Source organism: Conger conger, chromosome 2 (assembly GCF_963514075.1).
Source record: "Conger conger chromosome 2, fConCon1.1, whole genome shotgun sequence".
Classification (NCBI taxonomy): domain Eukaryota; kingdom Metazoa; phylum Chordata; class Actinopteri; order Anguilliformes; family Congridae; genus Conger; species Conger conger.
In genome coordinates, this window is record NC_083761.1 from 23576493 (window position 1) to 23601931 (window position 25439).

General features: G+C 40.8%; 1 protein-coding gene across 21 annotated transcripts in view; it reads left to right on the forward strand.

Moving 5' to 3' along the window:
- nrxn1a (neurexin 1a) overlaps positions 1–25439 on the forward strand; it is a 274612-nt gene that overhangs the window by 22646 nt on the left and 226527 nt on the right. For 11 of the 21 annotated variants that reach the window (XM_061228229.1, XM_061228244.1, XM_061228325.1 and 8 more), the window contains exons 3-4: positions 8705–8722; positions 12308–12337. The exons of 6 other annotated variants lie outside the window; for them this stretch is intronic. In XM_061228229.1, the coding sequence (XP_061084213.1) occupies positions 8705–8722; positions 12308–12337 (48 nt within the window). The remainder of the gene's footprint in view (positions 1–8704; positions 8723–12307; positions 12338–25439) is intronic. 4 more of the 21 variants (XM_061228253.1, XM_061228289.1, XM_061228398.1 and 1 more) reach the window with 2 other exon arrangements.

The following is a 25439-nucleotide window of genomic DNA, read 5'->3' on the forward strand; positions in this document are numbered from 1 at the left end:
ACAGAACACCTGCCAAAAGTAGTATTTGAAGCTAAAGACAAAGCACATTGCAGTTAGATTGAATTACTGTCCCAGGTGGTGTCTTTAGTCAGCCATCTGTCTGCTGGGTGAGTACCACAATGTCTCTGCACAGTGTCAGAACCCACCAGACAGAGAATAGTGCCTGAACCTGAAGCATTGTCATTGTCACTCCACAGTAAATGCATGAAGAGGCATAAACAGGAAGGTAAAATATGGGAGAGCAGTGGAAAATACAAACTTACGACTCTCCCCTGCTGAAAAAACAGCTCCAGCTAGGTTTTCAAGTAGCTGGTAGTCGGACCAGCTCGACATAGTTTAGCTGGTTGACCAGATCAGACCAGCTCATAGCTTTACCCAGCTAGACCAGCTTCATGACCAGCTTGACCTCAATTTGGTCATGCTGGCATAGCTGGATTTTGCAACAGGGTCCAACAGTTCAGCTTCAATAGCTTCAACATTAACATCCTCATTAAGTATTAGAATGAAAGTTTTAAGAAATTAAATCTGTTATTTTCAGTCATGGTTTTTTTTTTTCGTCAGCACTGTGCCGAAGAGCACTTCAACTGGAGTGTACGTGCTTCTCCAGCATGCTGACCTTTGAGCCTGCGACTATTCTGCATGCTGCAGTCCACAGAGTACTACAGAAGAGAGAATCAAGTGTCAGTCAGAGGGGAGAGATACCCTGTGGGCTTATAGCATTCTTTGGGGGGAACAAATGCAGCCGGAATCTGGCTTCCTGGAAGATTCCTGACTGAGTCAGACGCATCCAACCTGGCTGGACAAGGCCAGCCATGTCGTGCTGCTACAGACTAGCTAGCTGATGGTCATTTTGTACGAGTGACTGCTTAACTATCAAGCTTAAGCCTCACTGCACAGGCCACAGCTGCATTGGGTGCAAAACATGGTCCCGTTTAAAACAACACATTATTGAGTCAGCAAGGCACGGTCATTCAGAAGCCATGGTCAGCAGCCTGATTCAGCTGGTTATGGTCAGAACTGTAGTCAGATTCAGCTGGTCACGGTCAAGATTGTGGTTAGATTGAAATAGTCATGGTCACAGCAGTGGCCTGATTCCCTTGTATAGTACATGAGGTGTTCGAACCATCTAGGGACATTTCTTGGATAATAATACATTATTATTTCTATAGTATATTTTACTTTGTATGCAAATTGCCGTAAAAAGAAACAATTGTTATCCATTCTGTTCATTGGTCTGCGGTGATACCGCAACTTCATCTTGCAAAATACTTCATAGTAGGCATAATTGCAGTTTATGCACTATTCATAATTTTCTTATTTGATCTATTTTGGGCTATGTAAGTTGCTTGCTTGCTGTAGTAGGGAAAAAACACCAGCATCCATATGCATAACATGATAATATGATACATGTGATAATATTTTAATCAGAGAAAGTGAAAAAATAAAAATAAAATGTCTCTTTCACTGAGCTGAATCTTATGTTTGTTCTTGCAGAGGTTTTTTTATTTAATTTTGGAACCTAAGAGTTGTTTTTTTATGAATAAATCCTCAGCTTCACTGTAAGTAAGACTGGTTACTGGGTTGCTTATCAGAGGAACGCACTCCATGCCAAAGGAGGAGTTGTTCATAATGCTGTTCTGCACATCCACAATTCAGGGATTATAGTTATTATTAGGGGTCTTAAACTACTGAATAGTTATCCAAAGGGTTTCGGATGGGAATCACAGGATGCATAAGAACAGACACATTTTCTGCATATGGACTCATCTGGCTGTTCGGGGTCAGGGTTCAGGGATCAGGTGGACTATACAACTTTGTATGATTTATAAACTTTGCTATTATAAACAGGCTATTCCAGCCAGATGCTGGCTATGAGAGAGAAACTGCACATACTGTATGGACATGCTGCACACTCAGCACACAGCAATAAAACTTTGTATGACTTATCCCTGCTGTAAAAGCAGCTATGTCAGCTTGACCAGTTTGAAAATTGAGCTGGTTCAGCTGGTCATATTTATGAGCTGGTCAACCAGCATGGTCAAGCTGGTCATAACTAGTCAACCAGCTAGTGCTGGTAGCTTATCTGAGCTGGTAGATGGCCAACCATTTTAAAACATATCTAGAGCTGGTCAAACCATGTGAAGCTGAGAGCTGGTCTGAACTGGTCGACCAGCTAAACCATGTTGAGCTGGGAGCTGGTCTGAACTGGTCAACGAGCTAAAAGCTGTTTCAAAACCAAGCTTGAGCTGTTTTTTTCTGCAGGGATAAACTGTGGCTGTTTATCCACTAAAAGTCTAAAGCTTTTTAAATTATGTATCATTGCTCCTACTGCAACTGAAGTGACTGGATGACAATAATTTGCATTTATAATGAAGTACATGAGCCAAAACATTGAAATTGAACGCTCGCTTTATATCTGTTAATCCATTTTATAGTGTCCAGGAATAACAACCCAGCATGCAATTGTTCAATTATAGTGGAGAACTGAGTCATTGTCTTAAGCTAGCCCATGAGAATTCTGGGAGACACAATCACATCAGTTTGTTCTCTGAAACTGATTGTTTCTTTTGGGGGGAAAGAAGGGAAATCCAAGACTTTTGATGTCCTTCAAAGATGGATATATGTGTCTCCATAGCTCAACACAAAGAGAAAAGGCAGAGTGATGCAAAACAGAACAGCACATCAGAATGAAGTTAGGCGGCTCTGTTAAGAAGTGTCAAACTCTTTGCGCGGTGTGCATTCTTGAATCTCACACAGACAGGAGTTTTTTGAAGAAGCAATGGAATGGCTACATCACTGGCAATGTTCTTTGTATGTAACAGCATTCCATATTCAACTTTCCATATTCATATTTCGTATTGTGAGAGTTAGTAGATCAGTGATTTCAGATACTTGGAAAGATTTTAACAGTTCGCTTCAGTTAGTGACAGGCGGGAGGGATAAATAACCGATTCTTATAGCTTATGATGCATATTGTGTGAGCGTGTTATCATCTAAAGCAATGCAAAAAGCAAGCAGGAAAAAAATGTTCTGAGAAAACATTGGCCGTGGTGAAGACAAGTCATCTCTGATGAAGAAAGAAAAACTTGCTAGAGGTTTTAAGAACATAATAATGTTTGATGAGGAGAACAGGCTGTTCAGCCCATCTAGCCATCATTTAATCTAGTGTCTAGACAGCATCCAGTACCGTGTCATGTCTGGCCTTTAAAACCCCAAGGGTCCGCTACTACTACATGACCTGGCAAGCTATTCCAATTATTAACGACTGTCTGTGTGAAAAAAATGTCCTTGTGAGTGAGGGAACTGTGTCATACTGTGCTCCGACCAGAAGCTCCAGCAGTTAAAATGACAAGTAATTTGCCAGTACGTTGGTCATATTGTGCCTGCTTTTCGAGTGACCTTCATCCTTGTGGCTGATTGTCTGAGTTTGGATAGGAGGAAGAAGCATCCTCCTCTTTCATCGCTCTATCTGGGTTATGCAGCCTGTCACGGCATTTCAAGATGGCCGCTTTCAGAGTCTTGCGATGGCTACCGGCCAGCACATTGCACGTGAACCGAGTCGAGAGCTACAGTGTTGTCTCATGACAGCTTTGTTCAGCACACCAGTACAAGACACCAGGCCATTTGGTATAGTGTATTGTGTTGTTGGTTTGATTCTCAGGTGGACTGCAGCTCCCTTGGACAACAGGCATCACCTGAAATGTTTAAATATACCTACAGCTGTGACAGAGATGGCAAGTCCAGCTGTCAGAAAGTCCTGCCATGTGTTTCTTCCACCCATGAATTTCAGTAATTAGTTCTACCTCCTGGCTGAAGAGTAATGCTAATTAACAAACCTAGGTGATTGGAACAACATATTTGGGGGGAATTTTACTTTCTGAACCTGGATTTTCCACTTCTGAGATCAGAACCTCTCGAATGTATCAATGTAATGTATCTGAGTCTAACTGGGTTTTTGTCAAGCTACGGAAAAATTACTAAACTTTCTCTAGGGGGTGACAGAGATTGATTGCCAGTGCTGTGATGCTACTGTTTTTGTATACCATAAATAGTCATGTAATCAATTATGTATATGTACATTTAATTAAAGCCAAGACCGGCTATTCTCCAGTGGAATGGCAATTGGGTGCTCACATCAGGATAGCTGCACAGAACATTCAATTCAATTCAATTTTATTTGTATAGCGCTTTTCATAGAAGACTGTCCCAAAATCGCTTTACAGAATAACGTGGCACATTGTAGCTGCTGTTTAACAGACTTATAAATCATGAACATAAGATAACCCAGTAACCAAATACACATAGTTAAAAATACATGATAATGTGAAGCCTAGTTGATTTTAATAAATGGTTGGAAAAGTGTTATTTGAATGAGGCCAGGGTGGCCATTTTGATAAAACTCTACATTTAACCCTTTCCACTTTGCCCCCCAGAGGGCAATTTCCACCTATTTTGTACTAGTTTTAGTACAATTTGCATGGTTACGCACGTCTGCTTATTTATTCTGCAATGCAAAGGCAGCCATATTCCTTAACTCTCAATTGCCTGAATATGACACTTCATACTTTGTTGGAAAGGATAGGAAACCCTGTATAAGAAGCTTACCGTATTTTACATCAGGGTGGTACTGTAATGACCTCGCAATGCATTTACACAACACAAAGAAGCAGTTCAAGACAGCATTCACTTAGGTATAGTCCCGACAAATGTATAGTTTTCTCAGAATGGATTATGAAATAAATGTCAACATTAGTTAGAAAACAGTTCATGTCTGTCTCGAATAATTGCCAAAACTGTTTTTTACCAAATCGGAAATATGTCTGCCAGACATACATCTGTCAGAAAAAGAACCAATGCAACTTTGTATATTTGTGTTCTTATGTTGGAACATGAATTTTTTAAACAGAAAAATGGTATCAAGGATTGTTATAATATGCCTTTTATTGTCTGAGTTTGTGGCCAGCTTATGGTTGTAAACCGTGACGTGGCGTGTGGGAGCCTGCAGTTTTATTGCCCTGCTTTGCAAATAGGAGGCTGATAAGCATCTAAGCTGCTGTTCTCGGTTGCGGAGAGTCAACGACTCAACCACAAGGGGGCAAAGTGGATAGGGTTAAAATATGCAGGGCAGGAATATTACGTCTGTAACATGTACATAGTGCATATTGGAATTTCATATGGAAACCCAGGCCTCCTTTGTAATATCATATTTCCTAATATTAAACATATTATGGTTGGACTGACAAACATGCATTAATTATGTAGGTATTATTACTTTAGACATGTAAAGCAGGTGCCGTCACAATCCTAGTTTGAGAGGATGATTGGGTACCTCAGGGTTGATGGCACAGAGAGAGGGCTGTTTAATAGTGACACCACTGAAGATGGTTGGTCAGTGTAAGTTCTGTCTCTTGTGTGGAGCCAACTGTCAGGTCATTGATAAGTGTTGCTCGACTTTTACGTTTTCTCCCTAATTTGTCAAGTTTACTGACATGACTAAATGTGTTGGAAGCCATCATCCCTGTCCTCCGTGTACTATCAACAACAACACATTGAGCCAGATTAAACCATTTAATCTGAAATACATCATAGTACAATCTTGAGAAGTTAAAGCTGATTCTGCCTAATGATTAGAAAAAAGACTATCACCATGCTTTCTCTAGTCTGACCCAGATTGAACATTGTCTTTCTGACTATTGCAAAATACAGGATTTGTATCTACGGTAATATACTTCATTTTGAAAAATGATGTTATGTAATACATGTTTTATGTCATATATTAACTATGGAAAATAGTGTTAATATGTGCTCATCCACAGTTGCACAAACTGGGTGTGTGTGCGTGTGTGTAAATAAGTGGGGTTTTTTGTGTGTATTCTTGAATGCGAATACATCTTATACAGCATATTAGGATATGCACATCTCTGTTACCTGTTCCAGGAGAAGCAAACAATGTTTTGGCTGTTAAATAGAAGTTTTCTTATTGATTTAACGGATCATTATTTTGTGATTAGTGTTGTACTCAAGCATTCTATCACTGGGAAATTCATTTTAGACTTGGTTAGTGCAGCAGACAGCCCCCCATCCCCACCCACATGCCTTAAAACACATTCTGTGGTTTTCTTTGTGGATCCCACAAAGAAAGAAGGAAAAACACAAACCATAACTGCATTTTGTTAGGAATCTGTTTATTTGTTATTACATCCTCAGGGCCTGAAGAAATATGACACATTTCCGAGTCAAATGGAACACACTTACAATAATAGGGCAAGGACAGTAATATTGCACATGCTTAGCTTGTCCTCCCCCCAGGGGGAGGTTTGCATTATGGGAATTTATCATGTAATTTTGCGAGAGACTTGTTTCTTCTGTAGACCATTAGCGTGCCTCCAGCCATGGATCCCTGTACTCTACTGTAGCCCGACGTTTCTCTCCCTCCATTCCCACCGACTGCATCCCTCTGTGCTTTTATCATAAAACCATCCTTCCTGAGTACACAGTCTGTGTGGTGCTCTCCCATCACTCAGTGAGTAAATCCCATCCTTTACATTTCACCCCTCGCAGTTTTTCTTCTTTGTTTTTCTCCATTCATATGTATTTATATTTTCTGGGGGTTTTATTTTCATGAAATGATGCTTTGGCAGTTGGGTCTTGGTGCATGCTGTCTGTTGGGGAGTGGAGCCAATGATTCTGGTAAGTTCTCGGTCAATAAACTGCTTTGAATCGAAAGAGATAAACCCCCCCCAAAAAGGCAAGAGGTAGGAACCTGCTTTTTCTCACATAATCCTGACTGTCACTGGGTCCGTCCCTCATAAGCGGAAGAGGTGGTGCTTTGCTCTGATGGGGGCGGAGCTATGGTTGCCTGGGAACAAGCAGCCAGAAACTGTGAGTGGTAGCTTTTTCAACAGTGAGATAGTTAAGAATTATTCATTAAAAAATAAGAGAAAATATGTAAAATGACAAGAAAATATATAAACTGTTTCCTAATAGTGAAGTGTTTTGAGTTGATTATTTTGATTATTTTGATGCTAACATGCATTAAAGTGCAAATGTTTTGTTGGACATTGATTTATTTTCCCCTACTACTGGTTAATATGCTGCAGTAAGAACAAGATAATTGAAAGTTTTTGTAAAAGCATAATTACATATAAAATTGAACATTCATTAAAGATATGATTCATATTTTAAAAAGAGAATAACTTCCCTGTCTCCAATCTGAGTAGGCACTGATTAGAAAAGTGAAAGTGTGAAAGTTTTCTTACATTAAATTCCTATTTTATGTTTCAGTGAACATACAAAGCAATCTCACATCAGGAAATGGCAGAGCAGCTATGCTAAACTTTAATTAAAGTATGAAATATATGGATAATTCATGCTGGTTGTTTGACTGACATGCTGTTTTTTTTGTAGGGTGTTCATGTTGCTTAATTGTCTGCATGGCACAATTCCAATGCAAGGAAATGCATGCCCAGCAATTCCACTGCAATGTCTCCTGACATTGAGGGCCACAAGGAAGCCCCTTAGTGCACATGACAGCACCCCACAATGAGACATTTTCATCATGGCTGCTTTGTGGAATAAAACCCTCAAAAATTCCACATGAGCACGCATGCAGTTAAACACGCATGTGGTACTAAACATACATATTGTGTGTGTGTGTCTGTGTGTGTGTGTGTGTGTGTGTGCGCGCACATGTGTGTGTGTGCCACCACAAGCTCGCTACACATCGGCTGAGGGGCAGAGAAATGGCGATCATCGAGGCAGTTGAAGTACATACACACATGCATGCAGAGCTGAACATTTTAGCTGCACTGGAAGATTCAAAGTTACGCAAAATTAATTAAAATGCAGGAATGAGCCAGTATCGATAGTAGAAGTCTCTATCTAGTGGTCATAAAAGATGAAAGGCGGCCAGCAGTTTTTAGAATGAAGACAAACCCAGACACTCAGAGGTGTAGAGCACTTTGTGTTGTTAACTTTGGAGCTGTAGAAAGAAAAGTGCTTAACACTGCCCTTGTTTTCTCCTCTGAATGAATAATTGTTTGGAAAAGAAAAGAACAGAAAAAGATTAGTTATGGAGCAGTGATCCATGACACACAGTCCAGTCCAGTTCACTTACCACAGTTCATATTGCACTGTGAAGTCAAGATCTAGTACTTAGGACAGACTCATCAGCTCCCATCAAACACCATCACAGTCTTTCATTTTACATCTCTTCTCCACTTTGCATGCTTTTTTTGCTCTCATGCCTGCGGCTCTGCGAAAAAGGAAATGCAATAATCGCTGTTATTTATTCGGCTCCTATTAAAAAGACATTGGCGAAGGGAGGGCAGAAACGAACCGACAGCCAGAACTGCGAAGCAGGGACGTGGGATACATCCAATTAGCTCCCTGTCATGTCTTTTAATTTCTCTACATTTCGCGAACGGAGGATGAACTGTCGGGCACAGCATTCTGCACACACCACCCAGACACAGGGGACACGGGAGGCGGGGGAGGACATTTGGTAAACGTTGAGGAGATGTTGTCGTCGCTGTCTCTCCCGCCATCCATCCTGCTCAGGAAGGGAAGGGTAATGGGGCACTTTTTGCACGTGTCCTCTATCGCCCCCTGCATGGTGGCGTCCTGCAGCTGCATGCGGCTAAATAAATATCTCCTTCTCTCTCCTCCCCCCTCCCGCCCCGCACCGCCCCGGCCGCACTCACAGAAGACTTCTACGTTGGAGGTGGGTACTATTTTTTTTATCTTCCTCACCTCTTCTCTTTAATTTCCCCCCCCCCCCCCCCCATTCCTTACACATGGTTTTACGGGTAGATTAAATAATCTTGACTTGTTTGACTGTGGGTCCATCGGTCTCAACACGGTGAGTGGATTTCGCTACTTAAATATTTGTCTGTTTTCTGTCTTTTTCTGTATTTTCTCTGTTTTGGGGTCTTGGGAGTCTCATGCACCCATTGGTATTCCGCTAAAGTACACCAGAAGCTACACCTGGCAAGGCAGAAATTTTGATTGGCTTAATAGATTACATTCCAATAACTTTATTCAATACCATTTTACACTAATGGGGACTGTGCAGCTGTATTAGAAACAGCTTTCTGCACAAATATTTCAGGTTTCAAAAGCAGAGGCTGATGTATAGTACCGCCAGCAGCCCCACGGGGTATCATAGGGGATTCAGTCTGCTTGCTTAAGTAGTCTGTAGTGGCTCTGCAAACAACGCAAGCCATAGGTTACTTGTGGACTGCTGTGTGAAAAGTGGCAGCAGCTTGACATCATGCATTCAGAGGGCATTCCTGTCTGCTCTGTCTCCTATTGATAGTAGAGGTTGTATTTAAAAGGATCAAATAAAAACGTTTAAAAAAAAATCGTAAAATTACTATATCTACTAGGTTATTTAAGAAGTGTGTCAGTGACTTTCCTGAATTTTTTATAATTATATGAATTTGGGATATTTTTCACCAAATGTCAGAACTATCATGTGGTTCTGTGGTTCATTTATAAAGGTTAGTCTTAGCGGGAGCTTTTACTCACATGTTCTAGGCTGCTGTTACCACAGAAAGCTGGAAGTAAGAAATAATTATTTCAAAGTTGGTCTGGCTAAAGGTGTTAGCATCTCAGCCTCCCTAGATCATCAGAACCGTGTGTGAAATGTGTTCGGTCAAAAATCACTCAGTAGAGTTATCTGTAGCGATGTTAAAACGCTCTGAACGTAGATGGCATCCATCCATTTTAGGTTCAAGTGAGATGTGTCTACCCCTTATTAGGTACAATACCAAGCGTCTTCATGTAGGACCCCTGTTGGACATTCTTACCCTTTATTAGCCTGCTGGGTACATAAGTTATTATAGATAACAATAATAATATTAAGCGTTTGGTGTGCAAGTGCCATATTCCAAATTTTACAGGAGAGCCAAAACAAATGTTTTTACTCTTTATTTCAATGTAGTTATCGAATGCACATCCTATCTTTTGCCACTAGATAAATCACATCAAGAGCTTTTTTGATATATAATACTCATTTTTGTCCAAAATGTCACACATTACATGATATTACATTATTGGCATTTGGCAGACGCTCTTATCCAGAGCGACGTACAACAAAGTGCATACCCATAACCAGGGATAAGTTCGCTGAAAGACCCTAGAGGGAAGTACAATTTCAACTGCTACCTGTACAACAAAGATAAGGACAAGGGCCATTTTTTTTTTAGAACAAACAAACAAACAGCAAAACTATCCAAACACTGCTTACCTAGCCAACTAAAAATACCGATACACAAAGCAAGTCAACAATTAAGGTTCACAGGGAGGTAGGGAGGGATGGGGAGAGGTGCTGCTTGAAGAGGTGTGTCTTCAGCTTGCGCTTGAAGGTGGGGAGAGATTCTATAGTTCTGACCTCAACGGGGAGTTCGTTCCACCACCGTGGAGCCAGAACAGACAGTACACACGCCTCTTACACACACCAAACCCTTGATATTCTATTACAGAACTGCAAGCTAATTTGTTAGCTAAAGATTGTTAAATGTAGAAAGGCCTGCACAGGTTGCATCAACATTAAATCTCACATTTATTCAATCAAGTGGAACCATTTCACTAGCTTGCTATGCAAGTTAGCTAATATAAAATATTATAACTGATGTAGGCCTTCTGGTAATTATACATAGATAAATAACTGCAACCAATTTTTCACAGTTGATTCAAAGCATCAACATAATGACATTTCTGGAATGTGAATTTAATCTAATTTAATGTGGATTCATCATTTAATTATAAAATGAGCACCTAGCTAGCTAGGTGGATAGACTTATTCCCATATAGCTAGCGATTCTGGGCCAGATTTGTACCGATTCCAGTCTTAAGTCAATGGCTATCTCTTATCAAAGCTAGAAAAACTATCTACAAGGCTACTTAGTTAAATAACATACCGGTAACTTGTACATACGCATCTGCAAAACAATGTGCCAATGTACACAATCATTTGATTCCGTTTTATACAATAAAGGGGTCGATACTTCACAAGGCACTTGAAACAGATGGATGCCATCAACTTTCAGATGACGTCACAACGGAACTTTCTTTTTATGCTTCTGAGCGTGACATAGGTGTGGCTTCCCCTTGCCCCCAATTTGTTTAGAGGGGTGCCCATTCCTCTGCCATCTTAAGTAAATCCAATTGATTTCATCACTCACTAGGCACTTTCAGAGATATATTAATTCAAACTATGTGTTGAAGAACTCGTAGTTGTGAGGTCCCATTTCAAATGGGCTCTCTGACACTTAAACATAATGCATATTGAGCGTTAGATAAATGTTTTCTCAAATGGGAAGATTTTCCTTTGTGTTCTGAGGCTGCGGTAAGTGCCATTAACACACTGTGCCTGAGAGACAACTTGGAATTTTGAAAAACACAGGTAATACCCTGGGGCTGCTGTGAACTTGTAAGACACATATTTCACCAGCTCTCCAGGCTGTGACATTTTTATAGAGGGGCAGAGCTCGAAGTTTTATGATACAAATGAGGAGGAAAAACAAATAAAACAAATAAAAAATGTCCCGTCGCCACTGTGGCCGAATGGAGCCACAAATACTGGTCTGCGGTTTCAAAGAAGAGGTGATTGGTGAAGCATGGAGCCGCTCCAGTGAGCAGGGATGGAGAGCACGTTTGTTTACGGTTGTTGTCAGAGCACTCCTTTGAAATGTAGACCGAACCTTTTGGATGACTGGAAAACGACCCGATTCTACCCCTTGCCCATGGCCTTTGCCATTAAAAAAGTAATTATGAATGTAATCGTTAATATGGAAAATGTACAGTACTGTAGGCTCATGAGCAGTCGTAGCTCATTTGTCGTTCTCTACTCTTATATAGTATTGTGAGTAAGTAAGGAAGTAAGGCAGTAATTAAGTAAAGTTGTAGTGTGTGTCCAACTGGGGGGCTTGGATGTGCAGGAGACACGAGAGTGGGGAAGAAAATACATTCCTCTTTTGAACAGCAATGAAAAAGTTAAAAGAAACTAACCAAACTAAAACAAGCCTCTGTTTTGGTCTCTTACGTAAGTGTAACAGAGAAAGCATTACAACCAGTCGGTTGAGAAAATGCTTTTTCAATTACCTGTTTGTTACCCGCCCCCACTTTTTCCAGCTCTGCCCAACCCCACCCTGCCCCCCCCCGCCTCCCCCCCCCCCCCCACTCTGCCCTACTCCCCCCCATTGCGACAGCCATCCGCAGCGAAAGGGATGCCTGTATCTCAGTGGGATCAATCCTTCCCATAATCCCGTTCTCTGTGCTGACTGTGCTCTTGTTTCCCTTCAAGGTCTGGCGCACCTGATGATGGGCGATCAAGGTATGGGCTCTCTCTCTCTGTTCTTTTCCACTCTTTTGCCTCCATCTCCTCCCCCCACCCCGCCCGGCCTTGCCCCACCCTGTCATGCCCCATCTGGCTCCATTTTTCATTCTCTCTCTGGTGGGACTCTTCGGTCTGGCGCTGGCTTTGGGCTTGACGCAGTAAATGGTTTGGTTTGTTGGTTCGGCCATTTTGTTTTGTTACCGTTTTCTGTTCCTTTCTCCCGGTATGGCTGCCTTGATGACTTTTGTTATTGTGTTGGTTCTGTTGGTTTCTGTTCTCTTCTCCCATCCAACATGTCAGTCTTTCATTCACACCTTGGATAAAAAAGGACAACCAAAGATGTTTTTTTTTTTTGTTTTTTTTGCTGCCTTACTTGTGTCTAAAAGGGACCTGCCATCCATTTAGTGCCTTGTTTGTTAGTCTGGCTATGTGTAAAAGTACACTGTGTAAAGGGCATTGCATGGCTGTGACTTTAAAAATATATATACAGACCAAAAGAAAAACAACCCTGCTGTTGCATTCTGGGAGCTGGAGTTCCACTGTGTGTACTTACTCCTATGTTTTCATGCCTGTTTGGTCAAGCGTCCCAATATGCAACAAGTCAAGAAGTTTCCCCTTGTGTACCTCCCCTGCCAGTCCTTAAACTGAGCTTTCTCCCTTTCCTGCTGTTTGCGCTCAGTTCTCCCATCATGCCTCTCTGTTCCTCCTCTGGCGTTTTGCACACAACCCCAACTCTTATTGGTCTCTCTCTCCTCCCCCTTATCCTCGCCTCTCTGTCTGGACACCTCCATGGAACCATTTGTTCAATTTCATAGGTAAAAGTAAAGGTACTCCCATGTTTTACTTCTAAATTAATGTGCAGACGTTAATATGATTCCTCATGTAATCACACGCAAACACACCAACACTCACAGTAGCTTCTGACTTGCAAAAATTGCCATAACTTTGTTTGTGGATGTATACCATCACGGTGCTTGTTAAATGGATGTGTGCTGCTGAAGGTAGGTACCTCCTTACACTTGGTGCTTGGTCTGGCTCTGGATTTGGGGGTTTTGGGCCTGGGGGTAGGATTGGTCATGGGTCAAGGTATAAATCTGGGTCCTGGTCTAGTTTCAGGTCTGGGTCTAGGGCCATATCTGGTTCTGAATCCATATCCCGGTCTGGACCTGGGTCTGGTTCTGGTTCTGGATCTGGGGAGGGGGGTGCACTGTGTTGCTTGATACATTAAATGATAAACAATACCGGAGGATCAACCCCCAACCCCACCCCCCGGACAGCTGGAGCGGACTGCGTGGCTCCTGTGGCTGGTAAAATCGCCTATTTTCCATTCATGGGTTATGGCTATGCATGGTCACTGAGGGAGGGGGCAGCACTACAAAGGGTGGGGCGTATCTTCCTGCTCCATCTCGCCCCATGCTTGGAAGGGGCTCCTTTGAGGTGTAGTGGGAAGGGTGTAAGCGGTCCTCACGTTTTGACTCTTTAGCCCCCAGTGAGCAGGCCAGAAGTCTTCAAATGGAAGACGCAGGTTTATGAATTGACAACATAGACAATATGAGAGAGGCCTGCAAATAAATTAATACGTAAATAATGTGAGCAGAACCACCTTTGCAATCATGACATTTTTAAGGAGTTTGACATTTTAAACAGGGAGGCGGAGTCAAAAGCTGTGGACCCTTTGCTTCAATAAAATTATAATTTTTCTGATTTAACACTGGAAAACTTGAATTATGTGCTGGTTGTATTGATGTCTTTACCATTGTTGTACATAAGGCTTACAACATACAACAACAGCGCCCCGATCGGCTCGGAGTCACAGTCGCGGTTGGAGATGATGCGTCTTGGAGAAAGTGTGTCGCTCTCTGGATCGTTAGATCCATTCGTGCAGCTGAGGGATGTGGTCGTATGTACACGGTGTATCTTAGATAACATGGGTAATTGGTACAGATAGGGTACAATTGGCAACCAAATTGGGAAAAAGGGGGAAAATCTGAAATAAATGATTCAAAAAATAAAATGCAGAGCCTAAGAATTACCGGTTTTTAATTCAAGAATTCCAGTGTCATCCACGATAAGCTGCTTCAGCATTTTTATTTATTCATTTTTGAGGAAGCTGAAAGCTGTGAATGGCAAAAAAATAAATCCACACTGCGGCTGTTTATTAATGTGACGTTTGGTTTGCTGCATATAAAGCAGCTTACTGTTTGTTTCCAGGTAAGAGTGTCACATGACATCACTGTTACATCACTGTGACATCACTTTTTCGTCACGTAGCCGATCCTGTAATAAACACGATTCACATGTTGCTTTTTCAAACTGATGAATGGGGAAGACTGCAGCTGGGCTGTATATCATGATTTTGATTCCCGCTCCTGTCGAATCTGTGCTTGCCCAGACCAGGTAAGGACACTGCAATGGAAATAATTTAATGTCTAACACACATAGTCATTCTTCTCCTTGTTTTCATTTTCATTGTATTTAAACGCTACATTTTTATGTATACAGCAGACCAGTAATCAGCAATACAATGTTCACATATTATTATTATAATTATTATTATTATTAAGCTAGGCACATAGATGTGTAGTAGACAGATATGTGTATGTCCAGAATGCATTTATTTATTATTTTAAATAATGGTATGGGGGAGGTAAGAAGCTGTCACCTGTCTCACAGGTAAGTGCTGTTTACTCACTTTTGGTAATCTCTGCTTTGGTCCAGAAGCAAGGAGAAGATTTGTTTGCTGGAGACTATGGGTGGAATTGCTAGTAACGTTGCTTTATATTTAAAAAAGCAAGCAAAAAAAAAGGCAAGGAAAACCACATATTTCATTTGCTGCTGTGTTTAGGGGAGAGACACTGCCCGAATGCCATGGCAATGCTAACCGCCATGTCAGTGAAATGAGTAATGACAGGAGAGGCAAAGCCATGTAGGAGCCCTGTTTCAACCTCTGTTTTTCAGCTTTTCACTCTTTCTGTCTTCTCAGTAGCAGCACACTATATTACATGCCTAAATGTATTACATCAAATCTTCTGTTATCCACCACCCCCTTTGCATCTCAGAGATATTTCAGTGCTGTACAAGGTCCCTCAGGCCGAGAATAATTGCTTCTCAGAGGTGTGGAGGGTTCCCGTTCTGATTTATATTGCCTGATACAGTCCCCAAATGTAGAAAATCAAGGTATTTAAAGTTTATTTGAAAAAGGGTATTACATTATATTTCTTTCGTGAGGGATAATCCAAAATGTCCGAGATCCAACTTGCACTTTTAAAAACTGGGTTAGTGGGTGTTTTAAGTGTAGTTGAAAGTGAAGATCCTAGAACACCAGTCATTCACAGCGATACTGCGGCCATTTTGTATTTCCTACCATGTTAATGTCAGTTTGGGGGAATGCAACTTGAACTTGAAACAGTTTGAAAAGCAATTGAATTAGTATCATAGGTAAGTGTGGGAGCCGCTTGATTGATTGATTGATTGATTTTATTCGGCATATTTTAAAATATACATAGTGCCAGATGTACTAAGCCTTTTCAATGGTTTTTATAGGCGCACATATGATGCATTCCGCCCAGGAAACATTCATTGTCTGTATCAAACTGGTGCACGGGGCTAGAACCCATATATGTGTGATCTAGGGGAATCACCGCAAGATACCCTTCTGTCCTTAATGCATATGCACTTAAGGGCGGATCGCGCAAATAGAGGGCAGAGATATTATAAATGTGCCTGATTATGTATTCTGTTGAATTTGCTGAAGTTCACGCAATTAACGAGGGTCAAATTGTGCATGAAATTTCTCCGCCTCTATAGAGCAGGCGTAACCGAGGCGCAAGACAGAGACACTGATCTAGACTTCGAAGGAGCACTGAAATAATCTTTGCAACAAGAATCACACTATTTCAATGCCCAGAGCAATAAATAATCACACAGATGATCAATAATAAATATTAATTAATGACAGCAGCCAAGCAATAATTAAGGCTGGGTGTTTGTCACAGAAAATATTTAGAAAATAATTTATTAAATGAACCAATATCTAATGCAAATCAGTGGGAAGTGACTAAAATAACATACTCAACCATACTGACATTAACTTATGTTTTTAAAAATCTGTCGCCACTAGTAAAAAATATGAATAGGCTAAATGCAATGATTTGCTGCCTTTCATCGCTTTTGTCGGGGAAAGAGCGCGTGTTTGTTTTGATTAGTTATCCTCCTAAACAATTGCAGAAAAGAAACAGGGAATTAAAGGGACTACCAAATCCCATGCGACTTCTGTGACAAACACCCAGCCATACAAATAATTACACTTCTGGGAGAAATAAAATATGTACTGGTACCTCCCACACAATGTTCCCATGCTATCTTGGCAATTGTGAAGCTCATTGCAACGTTACATCTGGCATTTAATTCAAACTGAAATAGCCGTCACAGCTGGAATATGTATTATTAATATTAATTATTGTCAGAAATTAATAAATTAAATTAATATATTATTATTTGTCCACCACTGGATGCGCCTATGTGACGGTTTATACATAGATATCGCCACATGCAGTGGAGATATGCAATGCGCTAAACACCTGTTTTAACTGCACTGTTTAAGATCGGTCTCTTTTGCAAAAAAAACTTATTTAGACAAATTATGAGCTGTAGCCTACATAAATAAGATATTAATTAACTGTGACTGCATCACCACACTCTCATCAGGCTGCATTTTGCACTGCTAGATTTGTATACGTAAATCTGGCCTATAGTGTCTTAGGCAACAACCATATGCTTATATATATAAAATTATTCTATATATATGTATAAAATTCTTGAGGAAACAAAACACAATTTAAAAAAAAGCAATGATGACTTTTTCCATTGTGGTCCTGGTTGTACTAGGCCTTGGTTAGCACAGGCATAATTGGTTGTATGTGCCACCAACATTGAAAGGACAATAGATATATTACAACATATACAATACATACACACTCTCATTGCACATTGATATTTTACTGATTGCTTTTTCTCATCAGCCATTCCTTCACTGCTCTTTTGAAATGTTTAATGGTGGCTTTTACTTCAATATTGAACGGCAGTTGATACTTCTGCTGAGTGCAAAAAAGGTGTTTTTCCCCAAGTCTTATACTGTTTTTGTAATAAATAACACTGACTGTTTCACTGTTACTACACATGCTAGCTGTGACCTACTGCCTATTGTTCCATGCACTAATTATCGTTCTTGGACACTCCCTACTATTCACAGTGGAAATGCTGTAATTCTGTGCAGTGTGATGTAGGGAAGTGATGTAATGAAGTGATGTAATGATAAGGGATGTGATACAGGGAGGTGATGTAATGATGAGGGTTGTGATACAGGGAGGTGATGTAATGATAAGTGGTGTGATACAGGGAGGTGATGTAATGATAAGTGATGTGATACAGGGAGGTGATGTAATGATGAGGGATGTGATACAGGGAGGGGAGGTGATGTAGTGATGTGGGAGGTGATGTAATGATAAGTGGTGTGATACAGGGAGGTGATGTAATGATGAGGGATGTGATACAGGGAGGGGAGGTGATGTAGTGATGTGGGAGGTGATGTAATGATAAGTGGTGTGATACAGGGAGGTGATGTAATGATGAGGGATGTGATACAGGGAGGTGTGTAATTGTGAGGGATGAGATACAGGGATGTGATGTAATGATGTAGGATGAGATACAGGGAGGTAATGTAGTGATGTGGGATGTGATACAGGGGGTTAATATAATGTGATGAGATACTGTGATTTGTTGTAATAGTAGCTTAAGGATGTAATATAGGGAGGTGTTGTAATGCTGCTACAATTAGATGTGATGGGCATAATGTTGTTGGAGGAAAATTTCCAGGTGGTCATATTTGGTTTATTAATTAATTATATATATACCATTAAACATATATCATATGAGTATGTTTAATGATAGCATTTAGACTAGAAATACATTTCTAATTTTACATATTGGACAGGGGACATAGTAAAGTGTGCATACATATGTGTTTGTTGATATTCATATACCAGTTTACAGTATACGTCTTAACTATGTGTACCTGCTACAGCCTTTTAAGGAAAATAAAAGAATTTGAGCTGTCTATCACATAATTAGCCTGTGTGCCTAATTGCTGTTATCACAAACAAGCGTCTTGTGCTGCTAAAAGTGCCTTCCGGCAGTGAGAAGAGTGTGGATTTCAGGGATGAGCAGTGTTGTTGCCAAATTAGAATACATTTAAGTGTAATTGCCTTTTCTTGTACAGAAACAACCTATTTTATTATTAGTAGCAAATCCACAGTAACACACTGCTGGCGCCTATTAGCCAAATTGCACTGGCAAGCAAAATTCCGCAGTTCCACCATGTCCCTAATTCTCCAAATCTCCCCAGCACTGCCTCATTCCTGACTCTAATGGTGTCAAGTTTTTTTGATCCGTAGTTGACAAATGGCATTCACGAAGGTGTTGCGGGAATGTCAGCATTCGCATTGGGCCGGGTTAGTAAAAATTTTTTCCCTGTGTATCCACATTGACGTTCGGGCTTCTTGTCAGGGACTTACGGGAGAATCGCACCCCTAAACCGCCATCGCTCTCTGTCACAAATGACCTTGATCAGGAAAAGCCTGCTGTAGCCTGCCAATCTATATCAATTTACTGGCCTCTTCTGAAGAAGCTGAACTGCAGAACCCTCTGTAATGGACTCTGAAATGTGGAGCGACCCCTTCAGTGACTCTAAAGGCCCGCTATAGTACGGGCAACACGCAGTGACCCTCCAACTTAACACCAAAAAAGAACTCCACACTACGGTTATAAAAAATTTCCAAGACAATAGCCCTCCGCAAAGGCATGACAGAAAATACATTGAATGTCAGTTTCATTCAAGAAATTCCATCGATTGATTTAACGTCATTTGTTTGTATTCATTTAGATGTATATACTTTTCAGAAATATCTTTATTTCTGTCTCTTCCTCTGTCAGAGGGATTTGGCAGCACTGTGTTGGTTACAGTTAAAGCCTGGCCACTGGCACACAGACAGGCTCTTGAATTGAAGGAGGATCAGAATGAAGAGCAGCAAGGGCCAAGTTGAGAATTCTTATCTCACTCAATGCTGCCCTGCTTCTTAAACCTTAAGCCTCTCTCTTTTAGAATATGCTCCCCTCACATTGGTTTTCTGCTGCCTCTCTTGTTTTCTGCAAACTCACCACTTGTTCCCTTGCTTTTGAGTCGGGTTGAAAGGCAATTTTCGCTGGGGTGAGAAAGGGAGCTGGCCCCGAGCTAGCCGTCTGCGCAAGCTGGCACCGCTAAGCAGGAAAGCGGCTTTGGGAGAAACGGTTAAAGAAAAAGGTGAATTAAAGCCAGCAGAAATGAGCCTGAGAGGGCGGTGTTAGCCTCCGTATCTCCCAGGCAGCAGAAAAGGTTAGCTTTATCGCACACAGCTTCTCAAATAAAAAGATACAGTATATTTAGCATCCGACTCTTTTCAGGGTGATGAAATTTAATTAAAATCATCAGAGCCGCATGGCGCGCTTCACATGAAAGATACAAGGGAATATAGATGAGACATTTTTCATCAGTGTTTTGGCATTTTGTTTTGAAAATTAATATTTTGTATTTGCATTAGCGTGGTAAATGCATAAAGGCTCAAATGAGGGGAAGCCTATCAGCTTGCTTCGCTGTTGGCAGCTGGAGGCCTGATATTTAATTGGCTGAAGGTTGGATCTGCAGGATGATTTGTCCTTTATGACAAGATGGCGGGGATGGGGTCAGAAGGACTATTTTGAATATATACATATACTGTCAATTAAAAGATTTTAACACGTCTGGGGCCATGCAACTTGGGGTGTGAGTTTCATAAATAAATGATGTGCTTCATTGTGAGCTTTCCTGTCATTGGGGGTGGGGGGGGGGGTCACTGCAATTACAGCTCAATCTCCTCACCTTATCCTGAAAACTTAACAAAATACTGCATTGATGTGATGTGTCAGATCCATCCTCATACATCCTCCAGTTTGAGAAAAAAATAATAATATATATTTTTTAAAGAACACAAAGCTGGTTGCTGCTAATGCAGTAACCGACAGTTATTTATGACCGATGATGTGATTACATTCTGATTCGATTATGTTGTTCTAATTCAATATGTTTTTGCTGAGGTGCTCAACCAGAAGCAATTCGGTGGCGTGTAAGTGCATTTGAATTGGCGTACGGTTACCCCAGAAATTATACCCGGCTCTCTTGAGATCAACCAAGGACGGGATTTATATTTCCGTCATAGTTTTCTTTATTACCAATACTGTAACGTGAGTGCAGTTTAATGAATTTTGTACACAGCTTTGTACCATTCAAGGAAGTCACTGAGCATATTAAAGGTCATAAACATGCTGTTATTATATTAAAACCGCTATTGGCACAAGAGGGGGATGAGTAGAATTAGTTAAAACTGCACTCTGTCCCTCAAGTGCTTGTTAGATTATGGTCATTCGCTGTGCGTTGCTTGAGTGCACTCTTGCATCGGATTCCAGTCATTTTTTTCATTGGGGTGTTTTCACCATCCTGGCATCTTTCTGTGATAGACCGTGTGTGTGTGTGTGTGTGTGTGTGTGAGTTTGCATATCTGTATATGTAAGAGATTGCTGGAACTCGGTAATGATGAATAGTCATTACCAAACTGTAAATTTTAGAATCATGTAAAGTTTCCCCTTCCGAAAACAGCAGACCTCACGATCTTCAGAGCTGGTGGGATTCAATCGTTAGTTTCCTGCTAAGCTTTTTTCCACTCCAACATGTTGGCCGGCACTGCAATTGTGACATTATAGTCAATACAGAAAAAAAAAAAAAAAAGATTTGTAGGAGGCATATGCAGTTGAAAAGATAAAAAGCACAAGAGGGTTGCTTCTATTTAACAGACCGCGGTAAACATGTTTGTTATGTTTATTGACTGGGTTGAAGCCAGCTCTGTTCGCTGTGACTTACGGCTTTATTTTACAAACCCTCACATGCTCACCAACAGCGCTGTAAAACATCTTGCTTCGCTCGTCCGACACATTATGTCATCCCAATACAGCCGGCTGTCTAACTGCGTAAATTCTAACAGCATCGGGCAATAAAGTAGAATGTATGCTCTATACGGTACTACTTTGTATACTGATTGAATATGTATTGAACCAACAGCTTTGTAGACGTAACAGTGTTTTCAAGTGCATGCGTAGATACCAACGACATGAGGTAAACGGCATACACATTAGAGAACATTATCTCAGTGGGGTCTGGTTGACAGCTGCTCATTCACAATACATTTAACTCCTTATATTATTGGTCCTCCAGTTATCATTTTAGGTTAGCCCACAGCAATCCAACGAGGAAGGCACTTGTGATTAGCAGTAAAATGCTTTCATATACATCTTTCTTATACATGTGTCTTAATTACGCGTTTGTTAAAAGTATGCATTCTTGTATGTGCTGGAGCACGAGTGAATGCAATGTAAATAAGATGCAATGCACAATTTTAATTCTGGCACCAGTTGTTAATAATTGCCACAGGAATTTGTCATTTAATCAAACAGATTCTGCAAACCATCCTAAATTCACAGCCTGCCATTAAAATACACAAGTAGCTATACTACCAATATTATTTCATCGTTGATATGCAACATTTTTAAGTTTGTTATGCAGGCCACAGCAGAATGCTGCTATTTTGTCTCCCATAGCACCCTGGTACACCAATGGCCCCCAGGATCACCTGTGCATTTGTAATAACAAATACTTACACTGGAATACATTTCAAGGTTGCGTTTCCTGGCAACAGAACTAAATCAACTGAAGGATGTTGGAATGACATTAGGTTGTTAGCCGTGTTGTTGCCTAATTTGTAAATCGAACCAGGGATGGTGATTCCTGCGCTTGTTGACAGTGAACTGCCATGAAAATATACTCATTATTGACTCTGTTAAATATGGCCCTTGTAACTCCTGCTTATTATGCTGCAGGTGCTGTTTTTTGAGAGAGAGGGAGGAAACGGTGGAAGGAGACAAACAGATACCTCATTAAAATAGGGCTAATGAGATGAATGTAAAAAAATAGCCATACGGGTTGACAGGCAAGTTGGTTTGTTTCTAAAAATCTGTTGTTTGCGATTGACAGTGTCACTAAATGGGAGAGATTAAACTACAAAAGCAGAATAATACGTGACTTTAGGAAGAAAAAAAAAGCTTACAATAATGTGTACCATATTGTAATGGACAATGATATGATTGTTGTAAAGCGGTTGACATACAGTGCAGTCTGTAAGTATTTGGACAATCTTTTGGGTCTACGCCAGCACATTCGTTTTGAAATGGAAAAAATGAATATGAGGTTAAAGTGCAGACTGTGACCTTTGAGGGTATTTACATTACATTATTGGCATTTGGCAGACGCTCTTATCCAGAGCGATGTACAGTTGATTAGACGAAGCAGGAGACAATCTTCCCCTGGAGCAATGGCCTTGCTCAATGGCCCAACGGCTGTGCGGATCTTATTGTGGCTACACCGGGATTAGACCCACCGACCTTGCTTGTCCCATTCCTTTACCTTAACCACTACGCTACAGGCCACCCCATTTTACCATATTGGGTGATCGATGTAGGAATTACTTCCAATTTTAGGGGATCAAAAGTAATTGGACTCAGCAGTCAAGTGTACTCCATTGTTTCCTTAGTGCAAGTATAAGAAAGATTTCAGCATTCCTACACACATCACCTGATATGGATGAAAATACCCTCAACATAAGGTGACAGTCTGCACTTCAACCCACATTCATTGTTTCATTTCATGTGTTGAACAACAGAGCAAAACGGAATTGTACCGCTGTTCAAATACTTATGGACTGCACTGTAGAGATCATCAGGTCTCAAGCATTCTTAAAAAAACTGGTAAACTTTAGAGAATTCTACACATTTATTTTTATTTCTCAGGCAAATTCTAGATGTCTTTTTTATCACAACAGCTTGGATTTAATCTGAGCTTGCTTTGCAACAATGTGACTTTCAATATTTTTTATATTTCAAATTCGGGCAGAAATTGTATATGTTCACAAAGGAAAGTGATTGAATCCAGGTTATGGTAGTCTCTGAAGAAAGATCCTGTTGAAATAAGTGTGGTGGCTTGTCCATAAACCATGTTTTATTAAATTATACGGAAGATACCGGAACTCCAAACCCCATGCCTGCAATCCCACTCTGCTGTCTATCACTCATGAGGAGAAGTCAACCATTGAGTCCTTTTTTTTTTTTCTTTCTTCTTCCTGCACTCAGATTAATACCTTAATGGAAAGTAATGGTAGGCTAAATGGTCAAAAATGGGAGAAGGTGAGGGCAGAACAAAATGGCTGATCGATGGAGGATGGACACTGCCTCCTTTCTGAGAGGAGAGGAAGGAGGTCTGGCCTCTGATCGATCTCTCTGATTGATGACGGAGAGAGACATCTCGGGTTTCAGGAAAAAAGCAGGAGTGCTAGTCGAGGGGGAGATGAGGGATATCGCCAAGACATCAGCTGACAGGTAGCAGGATTTGAGTTTCTGAACATGGTGAACATGAAGGCAGTTTTCCCCCAGTCGACATACAAAAGAGGAAAACCCCGCCCCATCATTCTAGCATTCCATGTCGAGCGTGCTCTCTGTGTCATTATGCCGCGGTCAATATATCAAATTCAAATTGCTTGAATGTTGCTCCCGCTGGAGTTAGGCATAGGTGACAAGGGCGGCCACCTAAGGCGCCATTTGTCTGGGTGGGCACCAAACAGCGGAAAACAGGAAAATATGAATAAAAACCCACAGGTTGCGTCTGTGATAGTCAGCATCTTCACCAGTCACTTTCAACTGCCCTTCACACCCCCCCCCCCCTGTCTATGGCAGCAAAAAGGCTACTAGTGCTACCCTGTTTCTCCTTATGGCAAAACAACTAACAAGGCTGACGCAAAGGCACAATATCTCAGTCATCCTCCCTCTGAAATGCCACGCATCATATAGCAATAGCGTTACTCTCTGTTAAACCCATACAATACGGGGACTGGTGTCATCTTCCGTATTTAAAACATGTATGAGATGTATGAGGTGCTTTGCGTTCTTTTTATTATTATTTTTTTATTTTCTCAAAGGTTGGCGCATTTCCAGGGATGCGTGAATGCAGTATGTTCGATGCACAGCTCATGATTCATTAAGCGCACAATCTCCCAAACCATCCTGGCTGTGCCATATGTGAGTCAGTGATGCGAAAGGCTTAAAAATAGCAATTCTGCGGGTTCCCTTGTGAGGCGTATCTCTAATCAGTTCATATTCCTATGGAGAGAAAGATTAGGAAACTATGTAGAGAGGGATATACAGTTAGATAGATGCACAGATAAATACATGAATCAATATGTAGATAGCAAGATCGGTAGACAGTTTAAGCGGATAATATACAGTATTTTCTTCTGAAAATATTTGATCTCAAACCTTCCCTACATATATTACTTATAATTTCAGCCTTCAGACATGCATTTCTTTAGGTCGTGGCATTGAAATAGAGAAATAAAAAGAGTTTGATAAACAGATAGATGGATGGATGGATAGAAAGATGAATAGATGGATGTTTAATTAAAATTCATCTCTCTGGTGCGGCCCTTTTGTCACAGACTTCATGAAGGCCAAGTGCATGCTTTGAAAATGATGCATGCTGGGAAGGGGTGATGACCTCACCGACCCCCCTGGGAAGATGAACTGTGCAGTTTCAAATTGCGTGTGACCTGGCCAATCCGTGGAGGTCAATGGCAATTTGTCTCCGGAGGATCATTATTTTCCAGGCATACCTGCATAATGATCATACTTTTTATTTGACTTTTTTACAGATTGAAATCAGAGTTGATTTCATGCTTGCATGCTTATTTATTTTTCACAAGTTTTTAAAAAATACTGAAATAGATAATTGATTATGTAAAATAATATGCTTTCTGTAGTATATTATATAGCAAAACAGCAGTCCTAGAGCCACTGTTGCTGTTGTGTTGTTATTTAGTTATTGTTTAAAATTATTACTGAAGAACCAGTTTATTGTTATTGCTATAAGTTGTTG